This window comes from Microtus pennsylvanicus, chromosome 3 (genome assembly GCF_037038515.1).
Source record: "Microtus pennsylvanicus isolate mMicPen1 chromosome 3, mMicPen1.hap1, whole genome shotgun sequence".
In the NCBI taxonomy this organism is placed as follows: domain Eukaryota; kingdom Metazoa; phylum Chordata; class Mammalia; order Rodentia; family Cricetidae; genus Microtus; species Microtus pennsylvanicus.
In genome coordinates, this window is record NC_134581.1 from 60,336,950 (window position 1) to 60,356,179 (window position 19,230).

The 19,230-nt window shown below is 45.4% G+C and overlaps 1 protein-coding gene across 2 annotated transcripts in view; it reads left to right on the forward strand.

The window, feature by feature from the left end:
- Positions 1–19,230, forward strand: part of Thsd4 (thrombospondin type 1 domain containing 4) — a 585,674-nt gene that overhangs the window by 138,761 nt on the left and 427,683 nt on the right. For both annotated transcript variants that reach the window (XM_075965642.1, XM_075965643.1), the window contains exon 6: positions 871–973. In XM_075965642.1, coding sequence (XP_075821757.1) covers positions 871–973 — 103 coding nt within the window. The remainder of the gene's footprint in view (positions 1–870; positions 974–19,230) is intronic.

The window sequence follows — 19,230 nt, forward strand, 5'->3', positions numbered from 1 at the left end:
TTCATTGGTGACATCCTTCTTCAGCTCACATTTGGGTGATCATGTTGGTGAGACTTGACAGGTGTAGCCTCTGACGTTACTAGGAGACACAATCTTCCAGCATATCTCTGGCCCTCTTACAGCCTTTCTACCGCCTCCTCTGCAGTGTCCCCTGAGCCTTATCTATCCGTTTCTTTAGATACAGCCTTGCACTGAACCTGGACCTGGCCAGTTTGGCCAGACTGGCTGATCAGTGCGCCCCAGAGAACCTCTGTTCCCTGCCTTCCCAGTGCCAGGGTTATGGGTGTGAGCCTCTGCTCTCTGCCTCTCCAGTGCTGGGGTTATGGGTGTGAGCCTCTGTTCTCAGTTTCTTCTTTTTAAACGTGGATTCTGAGGAATCCCAAGTGCGGATCCTTGTAATTGATCTTTATCACTGAACCATCTCCTCAGCCATTAAATTCATATATTATTTTTATTTGCTTATGTGTTTATTCATGCAGTACTTGTTTATCTAAGACTAGGGTGCTACAGGCTAAAGTAACAACTGTCCCCACTGAGCTACACTCCTGGTCCTAAAAGATTTAATAAAGATGACCAGAAAATTTCCAGAAGTCCTGGTTTCATTGGAGGAGGCCTGTTATTCAGAGTTGAAAGGTATACTAAGATTACAAAAGTGGGGCTGGAGAGATGGCTCAGTGGTGAAGAGCACTGACTACTCTTCCAGAGGTCCCAGGTTCGATTCCCAGCACCCACATGGCAGCTCACAACTCTCTGTAACTACATTTCCAGGGGATATCACACCCATGACAAAACAACAATGCACATAAAATTAGAAAAAAACAATTACAAAATCGTGGACATTAACTGCATATTTTATATCTGCTTTATTAGGCGTGTCCGGAAAGTGGTAGAAGTATCCGGGAGGTCCAGTGTGCATCCTACAACAACAAGCCATTCATGGGCCGGTTTTATGAATGGGAACCATTTGCAGAAGGTAAGGCAACTGGGTTTGTTCCCCTGACTCAGCTGTGTTACTAGGAATTATTATTATTATATGTCATTATCATCACTTTGTTCTCCCAACCCCGCTGGTTTTCCGCTGGGCCTGGATGTGTTGAGGTGATCCTGGCTGGAGAAAATGTGACACTTAGAGCGGAATGGACTCCAGAGGTCTTCAGCAGTTGACCCTGAACGTACTTGGACTGTCCTTGACTGTGAGGTGTGGCTGAGGACCACAACCGAGAGCTGCAGCAGAAGTGGGCCGGAGCAGGGTGTGTGGAATGGTTGTCGATAAAGCATGAGCAAGCTGAGAGCCAAGAGGTTTTGGGTTTTTATTTTTAACTTATTTTTTAAGATTTATTTTTATTTTATGTACAGTGGCGTCTCACCTGCATGTATGCTTGGGTAAGGATGCTGGATCCCCTGGAACTGGAGTTACAGGCACTTGTGAGCTGCCATGTGGGTGCTAGGAATTGAACTTGGGACCTCTGAAAAAGCAGCCAGTGCTCTTACCTCCAGCCCTGTTTTGTTGTTGTTGATTATTTGTTTTTAACCTTGATATCTGTCAGAAGGGCTGGTGCGTGTGCTTAAGAAAGCATGCAGATTGATAGTTGTTCCCACATCAGGAGACTTCTCATGTCCCTTCCAAACATAGAAGTGCACCAAGGCCCCTTGCCATGTCCCAGTGATGGTCAGAAGTTGGCAGAGCTTCTCAGTACTGTTCCACATACTAGAGTCATTTTCTCATTGTCAAAATTTACATGATAGCATGGAGTGTGAACTAAGCTATGTTTGGTTCTGAGTTGTTTCCTACAACGTAGTCTTAGCATTGGTCCAGGACAGCTTACGGGGATTCTACACTGGCAGTCCCATTGGCTGAAGATCTCTGCCTGGATGTTAGTCTTTGGCTTTAGCCCAAGGCAGCAGGTGGAGTTGCTGGGGTGCCCCAAAACCAAAGTCCAAAACATTGCTATGATGTCAAGGATCTTAAGAATGTCAGGGGAAGGCTTGGTGGTAAGATGTGCTGAGATTCATGAGGAATCTACTCCCTCGGGGGCCAAGCCAATATCACCTGAGGAGATACTAAGGTGCCTGTCCTGGCCGTTGGTAAGAGGCAAAGGAGATGGAAAGCTAACAGCTCTGAGACTGAGGACAAAGTCTCTCCTGTTTCCAGAGGAAAGTCTGTGAGCTGTTATGTTCTCAGGCGGCCCTGTGACCTCAAGCTTGTTAAGAACAAACTTGGCTTTCAATGAGGGACCCTTATGCAGATAAGACATAGAGCCAGGAGAAGGCAAATAGCTGAGAGAGGATGTGAGGTCCTGGGCAGCAAAGGAGGGAAGATTGAAGTTGGGTGGGGAGCAAGGGAAGGAGGGCCCAGGGCCCCAGTGGAGCAGGAGAAGGAAGAATCTAAAATCCTTGGAAAATAAGAGAAGTTTGATCTTTTCCTTTCTTAAAATGCTATGTTGAATTCAATATAGAATTATAACTTGGATCCTGAATGAGAAGGACATTGGTGGAAAACGTGGTGAAATAGCAGCACATGCGTTCAGATGGGAGCACTATGCCAGTGTCTCGGTTCAGATGGGAGCACTATGCCAGTGTCTCGGTTCATATGGGAGCACTATGCCAGTGTCTCATTTCAGACGGGAGCACCTCAGTTCAGACGGGAGCACTATGCCAGTGTCTCAGTTCAGACGGGAGCACTATGCCAGTGTCTCATTTCAGACGGGAGCACTATGCCAGTGTCTCAGTTCAGATGGGAGCACTATGCCAGTGTCTCGGTTCATATGGGAGCATTATGCCAGTGTCTTGGTTGTATATAAACCTTCCATGGTTTTATAAGACAGGAACAAGTTAGATGGAGGGTAGAGAAGATTGCTTTGTACTATTTTGCAACTATACTGTCCACCTGAAATGGTTTCAGATTATAAACTTTTTTTCATAAGAGATATTTGTGCTTTCATTTAGGTTGGTCTCATGACCACTCTGTGATTTTCTGTAAAGGCTTTGTATGGGTGAGGAAGAATACACAGGAGTAAATTGTGTAACTCCATCCCACCCCATTTGTATCCATGTTAGAATCTCAGTATGCAGCTTCTATTGTTTGCAAGTAGGGTTGGGCTGTTGTGGATATAATTACCTAGGCTAAGGGGGTGGGAAGATGGCTCAGCAGTTAAGATCACTTGATGCTTTTCCAGAGGACTGGAGTTCAGTTTGCAGCACCCAAGCTGAGCAGCTCACAACCACCTGTACCTCCTGCCTCAGGGGTTCTAATGTCTTATTCTGGACTCTGAGGACATCTGCATGTACATGGACACATTCCCACACACAGATGCAGACATCTGCACATAATTAAAAGTGTAATAACTCTTTAAAATTAATTGCCTGGATTAAGTCTATACTGGAGCTGGTGGGCTTATAACCCTAATGGATGGTGTTCTCATCAGAAGAGAAAGTTCTCCTATATCCCGTAGCGTCCAGCATATAGTGATGCTGTCACTTGGCTTGCAGGCACATCAGTGTCTCTGCCTTCATCATAACTTGTTGTCTTTCTATATGTCCGTGAACTTTCTTAGACCATAAACTGTAAGGTGAAATTAATCTTTTTCTTCCCACTTGCTTTTGGTCATGGTGGGTTATTTTGTTGGTTGGTTATTGTTTTGTTTTGTTTTTAAGGCAGGATTTCTCTGTAAAGCCCTGGATATCTTGAAATTCACTTTGTAGACCAGGCCACATCAAACTCAGAGATTTGCCTGCCTTTGCCTCCCTAGTTCTGAGATCAGAGTTGTGGTGCCAGCAGTTAGCTGGATCACAGCAATAGAAACCCAAATAAGACTGTGACCTTGTCAGTAATCTTTCTAATTGTAATCAGGACCCTGGTTAAGGTGAGTTCATAGTGAAGATGGGTAAATCCGTGTGTGATATGACTCCTGTCCTCAGGCATACAGCTGAGTATGACAAGAACCCAGTGTAAAGACATAGACAGCCATGACAGGCAGACAGGAAGTGAAGCAGTGTAGCTACAAGCAAGGAACACCAAGGATTGCCAGTAACTGCCGGAAATAAAGAAGAGACATGGACAGAGTTTTGTATGCCCTCCTCTCCGACACTTTAGAGAGAACATGCTCACTCCTTGACTTTTGTTCCTGGCTACCACATCTGTGAGTCTGTTTCTATTGCTAATAGTGTATGTGGCATGTTATATCAGTGCTAGGAAACTCACAGTCTCGATGATTTTCAATGTTAGGAAAACCGCAGAGTTGTCCTTTCTGATCATATTTCCATCCCTGAACCCTGCTTGAGGCAGGGATTCCTTGGGCTAGTACCCACATCTCATGAAACAGAGGTAGTCAAGTGGGGCTTGGGCTGACCTTAAATATTCTTCCACAAAAGTCAGTGAGAGGTTTGGGGAGATGGCCGTGAAAGTGCTTACCATGCAAGCATGGGGACCTGTGTCCAATTCTCAGCACCCAGTAAAAAGTCAGGCATGGTGCGTACTTGAAATGCCAGTGTTGGGAGATGAATACAGACTCGAGGACTCACTGGCCAGGCAGCCTAGTAAAGGTCCTCAAGGTAGGTGGTCCCCGAGGTTGACTATGGTCTCCTTGTGTGCAGCCGCATGTGTGTCTCAGACCACTGAACATGCGCACGCACATACACACACACACACACACACATGCACAGAGAGAGAGAGAGAGAGAGAGAGAGAGAGAGAGAGAGAGAGAGAGAGAGAAAGAGAACAGTGTACTTGTCTTGACTGACTACAAGCCACATCCAAAAGAGTCCAGGGTTTAGCAGCTATCTCCTAAACTCTGTTAACTAGACAATTCAGCCATCTTTTATAATATTTACTAACAATGGTGTTTCTCACAGACCTACAAGGAGACAAATGGTTGCAGGAGGTGCATTTAGTTAAGCTTTGTTTAAATAATTTTTATTCTTCTTACTCGGTTTTTTTTTCCCTACTAACTTTCTTCTTCTTCCTCTCAAATGACTCCCAGGCTGAGCAGTGGGAGGGGACGATGCTAGTGTTTCTGTGTTGTGTTCAGGCTTGATGGCTGGATTTTGCATTGGGCCCTGGGCTATGTTTGTATGTCTCCTGCTATTCGCTGGTGCCTACTCAGGGACACAGCTGCGCTCATTCAGCCCAATGCCACATAGAATAGTAAAAGCAGAGAGCAGGCTCTGATAAACACATTCGTTTCACCAGATGTTTCTTCTTGGGCCTTGAGTCGCATTTCCTGGCTTTGATGACCTCGGCTCAGATAATGCCTCTAGGAATTTTTCTCACAGTTCTGGACCTGAAGCTTGTAACAGGCTGGAAGGAGAATCAGCGCGCCCCGTGTCTGGTTTGGGACCGTCACCTCGGCTCTCTTTTACTCTCATATTTGGCTTGGATAATTTGTTATGTGGTCACAACACCTCGAACGGAACAGTTTAACAAGAAGACTTGGACATTGGGGCAAATTATATGGTACTCCGTCTCCTGTTACACATGATGAGATGCATCCCGGGTCCCCTGGAGGTGGTGAAACATTGGGTAGTACTAAGTCATCGTGCTACTCAGAACGGTGCACAAGCTAACATTCAAGAATTGCTCACTTTTAATATTTTCCACTTAATAATCTTTTAGTTAGTATTGATCCTAGATATTGAAGCTGGACGGTAAAACCAGACATAAGGAGACACCACTGTGCCTCTTTTCATCAAGGCCACTGGGGCAGCTGGCATTCTGATGTCAAATTCTGTTTTGCTGTAGTCTAGACAGCAGATACTACCCTTCTTTGTGTGCTGATTCATTCCATAGTGCTGGGAAAGGAACCCAGGGCCTCCATGGGCCCGAAGCACTCTACCACTGAGCCACATGCCCAGCCCAGATGACAGTGTTAATTCATAGCCACGGGGGCAGACTTGTGTTCAGGTGTCTTCAGGATGCTGTGTTCCTGAGAGATGAGCTAAAGAGAGTGGACTTCTGAAAGCCCAGGGTGACGCTTAGTCAGGAATGGCAGCTTGTTTGCTGGAGACATGTGACAGGACATTTGGTCGGGAGTGGCTAGCGTGTGCTGTAGTGACATCCCCTAACTGAAAGTTTCTCTTGCTCAAACTACATAGTCATGCAACATGTGTCCTCCTCACTGGGAGCCCCAGCTGGTAAAAAGCTGCATCTCAATTCAGACTTCTCCTGAGATAGGGCAAGGAGACACATGATGCATGTACAGATATTTTTTTGGGGGGGAGTTGAGACAGGATTTCATCATGTACCTTGGCTGTCCTGAAACTTACTCTGTAGACCAGGCTGGCCTCAAACTCACAGAGATCTGCCTGCCTCTGCCTCCCGAGTGCTGGGATTTAAGGCGTGCGCTGTTGCCACTGTCCGGCTTCCTTCGCAGACTTTCAAAGCTTCTGCCAACAGTGGTCCACACTGTTTGCGCTCGCGTCCCATTAGCCAACGCAAGTCACATGCCAGACTTCACTTCAAAGGAAGCAGGTTGCCATCATCCTACTATATATTAAGAATTAGGAATAATAGACTCTTAGTGATAAGCCCTAAGGACCAGGACAGGTACAAAACTCCATTGAATTACTTTCTTTTAAGTCCTAGTGACTTTTTTTTAAGGCTGCTCCCAAGATTAGAAGGTTTTGCTCCAGGGAGTACTACTAGTAATTCTGGTCTGTAATATCCACAGCGTGCCCCGGGACTATAAAGTTCTTCCTATTGATTAGGTCTCTGTGGTAGCAGATATTTATGGTATCTGGCATCAGAATGTTACTACCAGATGCCCAGGGTGCCAATTCCCTCACTAGCCATGCTGTTGACAAAAAAAAAAAAAAGCACATGCAATGCTATCAAAACCATGAGCCACAGTGGGGGAGGCATAGGCTAAGCTAGTGTAATGGGCTGGTGTAATGGGTTGGCATTAAGGTGTTCCTTAAGTCCTTAATCCTTAGGATTTGTGAGCCTTTAGAAACGATAGGAAGGCCTTGGGGAAATGGAAAGCAGTTCTCCTTCCTCAGGAATCTAGAATGCCCTTACAAGATCCATTCTCTGAGCTCTCTCCTATATGGTGGGGGGACTACCTAGCAAGGCTGGGTCACGTGTCTGCTTTAGAGATAGGGTGTCATGGAGAACAGAGCAAAGTTCAGAGGGCAACGTCTCTAAGGAGACAGAAGGATAGTTTTTGTTTCTTCCATGTTCATTTTGAATTAGTGTTGACCTCAGCTAGTAAGATGTTCAGGAGGAAGCTGAAGGTGTGAGACTCGGACTTAGAGAGATCACTGAGGTCTGAAGATTTATATTTTGAGTCATTGACCTCCAAAGATGATTGGATAAGACCTTGAAGAGAATTTAGAATCCACAAGGTGGATCATATAAGGATCAAAAATTAAGCTTTATATCACAATAAGGAAGCAAAATTAAGAGACTTGGGATTGGGGATGTAGCTCTGTTGATGGAGAGCTTGCCTAGCAGCTATGATGCTGAGGTGGTTTGAAGGAAAATGGCCCCCAAAGGGAGTGGCACTATTAGGACATATGGCCTTGTTGGAGTAGGCATTGCCTTGTTGGAGGAAGTGTGTCACTGTAGGGGGTGGGTTTTGAGATCTTCTATGCTTACCTACTGTGGGATACAGTTCACTTCCTGTTGCCTGAGGATCAAGATGTAGAACTCTCAGCTCCTTCTCCAGCACCATGTCTGCCTGCATGCTGTAATGCTTCTCACCATGATGCTCATTATTTTTGATATTTATAATTATTTATAATGTTTTCTTTTATTTACTATAATGAAATTTATGGAGTAGATATTTTGGTCCTAATATATTAGATATATTAGATAGGACTAGATACTAAAGTCCCAATTTATTATGTTTGTATTTGACAATAAAAACTCTGAGAAAATAATTGCAAATATATGAGGTCTGATGGGTAGGGAGACCTGAGCAGATAGGATTAATGTCTACAACTGCAGAGGTAGGTGGAACTCTGGAACTCTGTGAGTTCGAAGCCAGCCTGATCTACAGAGCAAGTTCCAGGATAGTCATCAGTGTTACACAGAGAAACCCTGTCTCAAAAAAAAAAAAATGAGTCTGCCGTGTAGAAGGCATATTGAAAATGTTCACTGGTTTAAGAAAGAGAAGGGCTTATTGAGAATGGTGGAGAAATCAGGATGTCTGTAGACCAAGAAGATGAGATTTTCACAGAGGAGCAAGGATTCATATGTACAAACCTGTTCTGTCCTAGAATCAGGGAAGCTGAAGAGAGACCATCTTTTCTTCCTGCAAGGTGTATGCTATTACTTCATTGCACACCTTTAAAGAAAGCTTCTTTGCCATTTAACAAAAATTAATTTATTCAAGACAAATGAAGCATATGTCCATAGTGATGTTTGCTTCAGAATATTCATAGTACTTCTTTCCATAAGAGATCAACTGGAAACAAATCAAGTACTCATCAACAAGATTCTGCATAACCTAGTTGTGCATTCATCTGGCGAAGTATTATTTGGCAATAAAAAAAGAATGTGCTACTGACACGTATAAAATTCTGGTTGAAGCCCAGAAACATTATGGTGAACGAGATCAGCCAGAACACACTGTCCAATTCCTTTCCTGTTATGTTATAGAAGGGAGGGGCATACCACAGCCAGGTTATGGTGAAGGAATTCCAGTGTTTGCCTATGCAGGTGGTGGAGAGGATTAGCTGGAAGAAAACATGGTGGAACCTTCTGAATCAATGGTTGTGTTCTCTATTCTAATAGACACGGCTGTTACACAGGCATATGCAGTTTCCCAAACCCATAGGACTGCTCCCTTGTAACCCAAGCATTTTGTTGCATAGAGCTGTACTTTGAAAAAGTACTCTTTGGGCTGGAGAAATGACTCAACAGTTAAGAGCACTGGATATTCTTTCATAGGACTGAAAGAATGAGATTGTCACAGAGGAGCAAGGATTCGCTAGAAGCCTATCTATGAACCTGTTCTGTCCAAGAAACAAGGATGCCAAAGAGACACTCTCTTTTCTTCCCGCAAAACGTATGCTATTACTTCTCTTTGATTCCTAGCACCCACGTGACAGCTCATAACTATCTGTAACTCCAGTTCCAAGGAATCCAGCACTCTCTTAATGGCCTCTACAGACACCAGGCACACTTGGGAGACACAAACATACATGCAGGCAAAACATCCATATGCGTAAAATATAATTTTTAAAAAAGAGATTTAAAAATATATTCCCAAGACAGCAAAATGACTTAGCAACGACTAAGGGTGCTTGCTGCCGAGCCTATGACATGCATTTGATCCCCAGGAACCACGTGATAGAAGGAGAGAACAGACTCCTCTAGAATGTCCTTTTGACTTCCACAATGTACCTCAACACACACACACACACACAGTGCAATTTAAAAGTTATCCTCTTTGCCCTTCCTTCTCCCTTTGTTCTTTCAATTCTGGAAAGTGACCTTTATGGACAATGTAAGTGTCATAACTGTAAAAATTATTCTAAGATTTCCTAGTTCCTCACCCCCTTATTTGAAGTTCTCTTTTTTTTCCTTGACAAAAGAGGAACAGGAGGATTTTGGGAAAGCTGACTCTGAAATGAGCATAAAGGATCTGCCTTTGACTTCCTATAGGAGCCTGTGGTGGTTTGAATGAGAAGAGCCCCATAGGCTCATAGATTTGAATGCTAGTTGCTAGGGAGTGGAACTCTTTGATAAGATTAGAAGGATTAGGAGGCGTGGTCTTGTTGGAGGAAGTGTGTCACTGCCCAGTGTTTGTCTCTGTCTTCTCCCTTCTTTTCTTCCTGTGCCCTTCTTTGCCCCCAATCCCCCACCCTCTATCCTGTCTCATTTCTGCCCCCGATTCTCTCTCTTTGCCTAAGGATTAGGATGTAGCCCTCAGCTGCTGCTCCAGCACCCACATACCACTGTGGTCCCTGTCATGATGATAATGGGCTAAACTTCTGAAACTGTAAACAACCCTCTTCTTCACAGCAGAACTAAGACAGAGCTCAATCTCACAGGTAGAAATAGCAAGCAGGAAGGATTGCAGCAAGCTAAAGTGTTTCTCTACCAAAAAGAGTCAGTCAAGAAAAGGAAGAGGCAACCCACAGTTGGGGGAAATTAACTTACAAATTTTGCAGTTTGTATAAGGAATTTCAATGACCCAACACATGAGAACAATCCTATTTGAATTAGACAAATGGCTAGCATAGACATTTCTCAAGGACATACAAAAGGCCACAGATGTATCATAAAGTGTCCTACATCACTAATACCAGGGAATGCAGATTAAAATTTCAAGGTGGCATGTCCTCACAGCTTTCAGTTGGCTGTCAGCACAGAGGCTGGCCACCTGCCTGGCGTTTATAGAGGGTGCTAAGGATCTGAACTCCAGATATCAAGGTTGAGGCGTGAACGCTAAACTCAATATGGAATTGCGCTCTAGCTGGGGGTTAATGGTCTCCCATTCTTTTTGCTCTGCATTCCTGAAGACTGTACGAATGGCCTCCCTTTGTGTGGACGGCAGGAGGCTGTGCGGCTCCCACTTGCCTATGGTGATTATTCTGGTCAAGCAGTGTGCATTTGCACAGGGGCGTGGGCTCAGCTCTTTGTGTATGAGGGTGGCCTCCGGTGCTGGGGAAGCAAAGGGAGGCGGTGAGGACTCTCTTCCTTCTCTTCTGATGGCCTCACTCCTTCCTACACAGTGGGTTGGCTCTACTCTCCCCGCCCCAGGATTATAAATGTGGAATGCTTCTAGAACATGCCTGCTGCTTGCCTCAGTACTGTTGTCCCTAGCTGAGGAGGAAGAGAAGTGCAGGATGGGGCCTGTTTCTCACCCTCTCCGAGTCTTGTCACTGGGAACTTCAGGATATGGAAAAGGAAAGATCCCTGGAGGGAGAAAATTGCCCCAGCTCTGGGGTGTTCTGGAAGGTGTAGCTGGTTCCTGTAAGAAAAAAAAAAACAACAACTTCTTTCCTGGCACTTGAAGCAGTGTCATTCTGAGTAATTAGTGAAAAACAGCCCAAGGGTGTGTTTCAACATCTAATAAGCAGATTAGCCTCAATATGAATAATCTTAAGGATTTGAAGTCAAGCATAGAACTTAAGTTTGTTGCAAAATATTAAACAACGAGACCCAATCCTGTTGTTTCCCTCCTAGTGTTCTGCAGGGACCGCTTGGCAGAGTCCTGGGAGTGCGGCTGCTCAGGATGGACAGGGCTGATGTCATATTCCATGGAAGCTTTATTCTGCAGGCTGTGGCAGCACATGAGGGTTACATGGTCTTGCCAGGTCATAAAGAAAAAATGGATCCAATAAAAAATAATAAGCTATGGGCATAGGGAAGATGGCTCAATCAGTAAAGTGATTGCCTTGCAACATGAGGACCTGAGTTCAAATTCCCAGAACCAGCAGAAGTCCCAGAGCTGTGGTACATGCCTATGGTCTCAGTGCCACAAGATGGGAGGTAAAGACAAGAGGGCCCCTGAAGGCTTGCTGGCCTGCTAGACAAGGCCCTAGGCCATGGAGAGATGGTTTCTCTAATAAAAGGTGGAAGGTGTCTGAGGACCGACACCTGAGGTTGTCCTCTCGCTTCCACATACATGTCACACCCATAGCTCTGCATCCGTGTGCACAGGCACACACTAAGATACTCATTGCATAAGCACAGCCTCCTGGACTGAGCGTAGTCCTGTGCCTCAGGGGCCCACAAAGAATCTTTCCCCTCCTGCAACCAAACTGTGACTGATTCATTTTCTTTGAAAAACAAACAAATGTGTTTGTACATGAAGGACTGTCAAAGACTTTTCCAGGAAATCCTGGGGCTCTGGCTTAATCCCTGTAGCATTCTCTTCTCGCTCTCTCAGAGGCCACCAGCTTGTAGGTTGGGAGAGGGCACACAGAAGGGGTTGGACTTTTTGTCACACCTTGCATGGATACTGAGAAAGGCTCAGCATTCAGGGGATTTTGGAGAGGGTTTATGATTAGACGTTGACCAACACATGGGCAGTGTATGTTTAAACTGGAAGTTCATTTCTCCCTTTACATACTTATCAAAAACATTCTCTCCCACTGACATAATCCATCCCCCCCAAAAGCGCCCATCCCTGTCTCCAGTTCTCAGAAATTGCAGAGAACATTCCATGATTCAGTGGGACTTGCTTCCAAAGGATTAAAGAGAAAATCCCATGTATATCTATAGTCCAAGGCAGAAAGAGGGAGAATGTTCCTGCCCCCACCTGGGTGAAGCTGGCCTCCAGGCTTGCTTATCTTATCTTTAGGGTTTGCCCTAAAGTGATTATTTATAGCCTAGTTACCCTTTGCAGGCAGTCCTGTTGAACTGAAGGCCCAGGCTTCCCCACTCAGATCTTTTAAAGTAGCCAATGCCACCCTGGATTCTCCTTCTGCTAGACTGTAAATACTTCTTTCTCCTTTCTTCAGCTGATTGTCGGGGTACAGGACACGCTGTATGTTTAGCACGTGGGCTGTTCTCTTTAGTGTGTAGTGCACTTCTCCTGGGTGCCAGCTCTGACTGAGGAGCTGGGCTCACAGGAATGTCAGGGATTGATTAGTGATGTCTTGGGGAACCCGGTGGGGGGAAATAGTAGCATACCTGCCTCCTCAGCTCTGCAGCTTTTCAAGTCCTGCTTACTAAACTAAGCATGTTGACCTCACTAATGCTTGAGAATTTGGGATGAACCTACACTCTTTATTGAACAGGGATGGGATTCTTTTTATTTTTGTATTTTTGGGGAGACAAGATCTTACGTGTACCAACCTGGCCTTGCATTCTTTATGTAGCAGAGGTTAACCTTGAACTGCTGATTTTCCTGCTTCTACCTCCAGCAGTGCAGCAATTGCAGGTGTGCACTGGCACATCCAGTTTCTGCAGTGCTGGGGATGGAAGCCAGAGTTTAATGTCTGCCAAGCAAACACATGCTGAGCAATCAGCTACATCCCCAGCCCCGGGAGCGTGATTCTTAGATGTTCATAATGTTAGCCAGGTAGTGCCTTAGGCATCACCGCAAACGTCTATAGTAAGCTTCTGATTTTAAAATTTAGTGACGGTGGAAAGGCAGTACAAATGACTATGAATACACACCATTATACATTGTTGAACATGGGCTCACATTTTGAATGGAAATAAAAACTCAATACTATGTATCTAATAGTAAGAAGACTTACAAAGACTGATGGTCAGAGACAGGCCTTTATTCTTAGTGCAATTGTGTGTGTGTGTGCGCATGTGCACACAAATGTGAATGCATGTTCATTTGGGGGAGAAAACAGATGCATGTGTGTGGAGGTCTGCGTCAAACTTAGGTGCTACTCCTCGGGTACTGGCCATCTTGTTTGTTTGAGACAGGATCTCTTGTTGACCTGAAGTTCACAGAACAGTGTAGGCTGGCTGTAAACTTAAATCTGTGAGTCCAGGGATCTGCCTGTCTCAGCCTCCCCAACACCAGGTTTACAAGTGTGTGCCACAATGCCTGGCTTTTTGTACATGGTTCTAGGGATCAAACTGAGGGCCTTAGGTTTATATGACAAACACTTTACCCACTGAACCATCTCCCTGATGCATCTTAGCAAACTATTTTAACTTCCGAAATTTAGGATGGGGCAGTGGATCTAAAGGAATGAAACCAAGGTGGTTGAAAGCACCACGGCATCTCTGACATCCACCTTTTCATTCTGCTTTTGGCTCTACTTCCTGTCTGCATCTGCAGTTGTATCCACTGTAACAAAACGAACTGAGATGGCAGCCGTGATTTGCGTGTGCACTGTCGTGCTTCCAACACGGCTCGGAGAGCGTTGTCATCAGATTCTGAAGTCACACAAATCACCATCACCTCTTAGCTGCTGTCTAGGCTTCACCAGCAAATAACTACTGGGGGTCCCTTTAACCCAAGCGCTTTGTAGCAGAATATTGGCAGGAATGTATTTTCCTCTAGTGTTGTTAATTGTGACATATGTTACCCAGAACTACAATTCACAGCCATTTTTTTGTTGAACCACAGAGGTATTTCTAGATCTTTCCCTCTTTTTTTTCCCCATTCTGTAACTGCCACTGTTTCAGCTAGGACACTTGGCTGCTGACAGTGTCCTCTGATATCCAACGGCCTCTCTGAAGTAGGCGTGGTTTTCTGGTCTTCTGAATGCAAAGTCTAAGAGAGCACCAAGGCTGGCGTTCCCATCCGTGCAAAGCAGATGCGGTTGTCACAGCTCCACCGCACTCTGTTGTGCCCGTCGGTGGGTAGTGTCTAGTTTTTAGTATGTATTCTTTCATTTTCCTGTCTTGAATGGCAGACAAATGACACCACCACTGCTGCTGCCACAGCCGCCGCCACCACCAGTCACCATCTCACATTATCATTGTGAACAGACATGTTTAGCCGTGATTAAATGGTTCAGAAATAAAGACGGTCAGGGGGTGTAGTTCGGGTGCTAGAGTCCTTGCCCACTGTGCACAAACCCTGGGCTTTGATCACAGTGTATAAACCAAGCATGGTGGCACATGCCTTTAGCCCCCAGACTCAAAGAGGTGGAGGTAGGAGCACCTGAAAGGACCTCCTCTGGGTTCAATAAGGAACATAGGTCCATCCCAAATTTTCAGTCTTCTAGTGGGGTCACTTGCTAATTATTATGAGTGGGGATTTGAAATCCAAGGTCAAGTTGCGGGTCAGCTTGGGATACATGAGACCCTGTCTCAAACAAGCAAAAGCAAGTTCTTATGAGTACCCAAATAAAATGCATTCTATTTAGTATTAAAGAAAACAGGAACAAGCTCCGCCAAAGGCACCCTCTGAGTTCTAGTGTTGAAAAGTGCTTCACCATCGACAACCTGTCTGAAAGTCAGCAGAACTTCTAACTGCTACTGAGAAGTTAAGGGAAGTCCAGAGCCTCCAAGCCCCTCTTTGCCTGTGGTTGCTCTGTGTCTCTGACATCCTTCTGGCTTGCTATTTCTTTGTGAGGCCAGACTGAGGAGAGTGAGGCCCCTCATGGGGTGGGAGCTGAGCTTCAGAAGGACTCAGGGCAAAGATTAAAGAGGAATGGTGGGGCAGGAAACTCCAGGGAGGCTCGAATCAGCACAATAGGAAGGACAGTAATGAGAAACGGAGAGCCACCAAGGATCTCACATGGTGATGCATGAATTTGGTTCCCATCAATTCTATCTAGCAGCTCACGGCCACCTGTAACGAGGCATATCTTATTCTGGCTTCTACAGGGCTCATGTGTCCATACCTACACACAGACATTCGCACATACACATAATTAAAAATAAAACCTTTAAGAGTAGGTCAGATTTACATGGTGGAGCTTTGGGTCTGGGGCAAGTTGTTGGTACATTAGTAACCACGGGAGGCTGTGCTGGCTCTGTTCACAAGATCTGCCCCTCATTTTAAAAAGGGAAAAGATGGAGGCGTGAGCTCTTACATTCCAGCCATCCAAGTTCGCTACGCTCTTAATGCCCAGCAGGTTAGAAGGGGGAAGCAGATGGGATGTACACAGCGCAAATTCCATTCATTAAGGTTATGTAACAGCTCATCATGTAATAGCTTTGGCCTTCATCCAGGGAGTGTGTAGGTATTGGGCTTTGCATGCTTAATAGACCTCCATCAATCAATCATGGCTCCGTGTCCAACACCCAGTTGCTGTTTGTTTAAGCCGGCTTTGGTGATTGTATAAATAGCTTTAGCAACCTGCTCTCCCACCCTGGGTGATAAATGGCACGTTTTAAACATCCTCCAGCAGCACGTGATCCAAAGCTGTTTATGGTGTGTGTTCTCATACACCTTCTCCAAGGCAGGGAGTACGAGGCATCTCACTCACCTCAGCTCCCCGAGTCTCTGCCTTCTCAATCAGCCAGTGTCCTGCTTTGTGGAACCTGGCAAGGGCCATGTCTGGGGCTGCCAAGTGAAACTGTGACTCAGGACTGGACAAGTGAATTAAAGTTCACACAGAAGGCAAAGGTTCACTTTTCGCCCCTTGAGAAGACAGAACACTGCTTGGCTGTTTCTTAAAGCCATCCTTTGTTCTGAACAAAGGTCAGAGCCTCCTGTGCTCCTGCCTATACCTCCCGAGCACTGAGATTAGAGGCATGCACTTCCATGTCTGGTGTGTGCAGTGCTGGGAATAGAATCTAGGGTTTCTTGCATACTAGGCAAGCACCCTGCCAAATCTAGGGGTAGCAGGAAGCACAGCTGGTGGAAGACCACGTCCCTGGGCACAGCCTCCTGGGGCCACAGTTTCTTATGTGGAAAATTAAGAAACAACTTGCTCCCATTGTGAGGTTCCAGGGAGATGCTGTATAGAAGGATGAGTGGAAATGTTGTCTTCCTTTTGTAGTACTGGAATGCCTATTGCACACATGACTTCCTAGCCTCCAAGAGGGGGGCAAACTGGGTATATGAAGACAGAGGAGGAAGAAACATTCTTGGCAGAGAGAAAAAAACGTAAGCAAAGTGTCCGGGCAGAGAACACAGACTACAAAGTAGGGTGTGGTAGCATTCCTGCCTGGGTTGTCACCACTTAGGAGGTGGAAGTAGAAAGTTCAGGAGTTCAAGGCCAACCTGGGCTACCTGAGTACCTGTCTAGAAAAAAAGAATGAGGGAGAGAAAAAAAAGAAAGGAATGAAAGAAAGAAAGAAAATGAAGGTGTAAAGTAAAATAACAGATGGTGTTGAGAACATCAGTGAGTAATCTTAGACTGGAACAGTGGTGTATGAATGAGAGAAATGCCAGGTAGAGTTGGCATAGATCACTCGGGACAGTTACAGAGGGTCTCACATAGGAGGCTGAGGAAATTGAACTTATTTTATAAGCAGTGAGGGATGGGAGTAACAGGATCACAGCTGAGCTTCAGGAAAATGAAGCTGGAAGCAAAATGCTGCAAAACCTCTGGGATTGAAAGGGGCAGAGATAGCGACATATTCAGAAATTTGGCAGCGATGTTTCCAAGTGTTCTGAAATATATAAACTACATGTTTCAAAATGATCATGAGATTTTGTGTCTCATCAGCACTTAAATCAGTGGTTCTCAGCCTGTGGTCTGAGTTTGGGGTCGCCTAAGACCACTGGAAAACACGTATTTACATTATGATTCATAACAGTAACAAAATTACAGTTATGAAGTATCAACAAAAACAGTTTTATGGTTCGGGGTCACCACATCATGAGCCCTATTAAAAGGTCGCGACATCAGGAAGGGTGAGAACCACTGGCCCATTGTTCTGAGACGGTCTCGTGTAACCTAGGCTGGCCTCAAATTCACTATGCAACCAAGGACAGCCTTGAGCGGATCCTTCTCCTTCTGCCTCCTTGTCCCAAGTGCTAAGAATTCAGACACGTGTGTGTGTGTGTGTGTGTGTGTGTGTGTGTGTGTGTGTATCTCTCTGTGTGTGTGTGTGTGTTCTTTCTCTTCCTCCTGACCTTTGTCTTCCCTTCCCTCTCACTTCTTCCCTTCCCTCCCTCTTTGTGTGCCTTTCAGGGTTCATAGTGGATTTTGGGGATGGGAAGGGGTGACAGCACAGAGTGAGCCCCAGGAAGGAGCTTGGGGTGAGCGCAGTGCTTTAGCTCTGTTGCTGAAGACCTTTAAGTTCAGCTTTTAATCAACCGAGACCTTCAAAAAGCAGGTTTGTGGCCCAGGTAGCTGGCGCGGTCTATAATCAAACTCAATTCACCTCAGTTGATTTCTAAAACTTACCCCTTATTTTTTTTCTGTTTGTACATGCTGATGTGGGTGGAGACCGGGGGTTGGTGCTAAATGACATCTTCAAATATTTCACTTTATTTTTGAGGCAGGGTCTCTTGAACCCAGAACTCACCAATTCAGCTAGACTGGTTGGCATGCAAGCTCCAGGGATCTTCCTGTCTTGAAGATCACAGGCCTGCCACCCTGCCTGGCTTTTAACACAGGTTCTGGGTGACCTCACTTGGGTCCTCGTGATGGATGGGACACCAAGCACTTCACTGATTGGCCTGCCTCCCCACGTCCAACTTCCGTAATTCTTGCCTTAGTGAGAACAATGGAATGCCTGTGGGTTTCACAGATACGCCCCTGCTCAGGAAAGCCTAAGTGTGTTTAGCGCCTCTGTGTGCATGCCATTTGCAGGTTTGCTGCTGGAAACGTGTCATCGTCCTGCCCCCGGCTTGGAGTCTGTAGCTACGGTTTGACCGAGCTGGGAGTTCAGTGTCTCCTTCACAGAGACCCTTTGACCGAGGGCAGCCCAGCTTCGTTGTTGCTCTCTGCTCATGGGCACGTTTATAGCAGTGCTTGTTAACTAACTAAAAATCATTTTGTGTTGTGAAAAATGGCAGCTAAATGAGAGGCTTTTTTAGTCAGCGAGATTCCAAAGTACGGTTAACTTTTCAGCATAATGCTGCGGACAGGAAACCCGCGCGACTCTCCATGGAAATGTGAGTCAAGAGAAAGCTGGGGCCTCTATAAACATTTTTGTATTTGTGAATCTGGGAATTTGAGAAGGTTCCGGATGTATGCCTCAGGAATGTCAAGAGTCTGCTATAAATCCAAATTTCCAAAACAGATAAATTGTTGAATGACTGTGCAGATTGCAAAGCGATTCTTCATTTTATTAAATATTTACCGTGTGTCCACCCTAGCGAAGTCCTTGAGTAAATACGGCTTGAATTTGATTTATAGAAAGCCAGCATCTATGGTGCTCTGTGACACAATTTGTTGCATTGAATTGACTTTCCAGAGCACTAGAAAATTTTGAGATTATCTGCATGCCATTTCGAAATATTTGCATGTATGAGAGGGCCTCATTCAGTAGTTACAGATTGGTTTAATACCACCAGGAAATTGGTATTATGAGGGATAATCCTCGAGCCGTTTGATAACAAAGGTCCTAATTACTGGCCTATCGTGGTCACATGTACCATCCTTTAGCACGGAGGATGTGAAAGAGTCGTTAAGCAGCCACTGTTGAGTCTCCCTGCTCCTGGAGAGCACTTGGCATTCCTATCAGTAAAAGAGTGAAATTGCTCTCTGTTGCAAGAAGTTTTTGCCCTGGGGGCATCTAGGCAGCATCTACCTCCCTCTTTCTAAGGTCACAATGACAAACCAAAGTTCATTTTCACCAAAGCTCCCCCCTGGGCAACCTATGAGCTGATTGATCTTCCTTCCAGAGCATCTACGCTACTGACAGGAGTTTGGGTAACCCCAAGGGGGCCACTCTGGAAAGTCTTTCCGTAGCATAAGTGATGGCTTCCCCATGGCTATGCAGATGGGGTTCTTCTC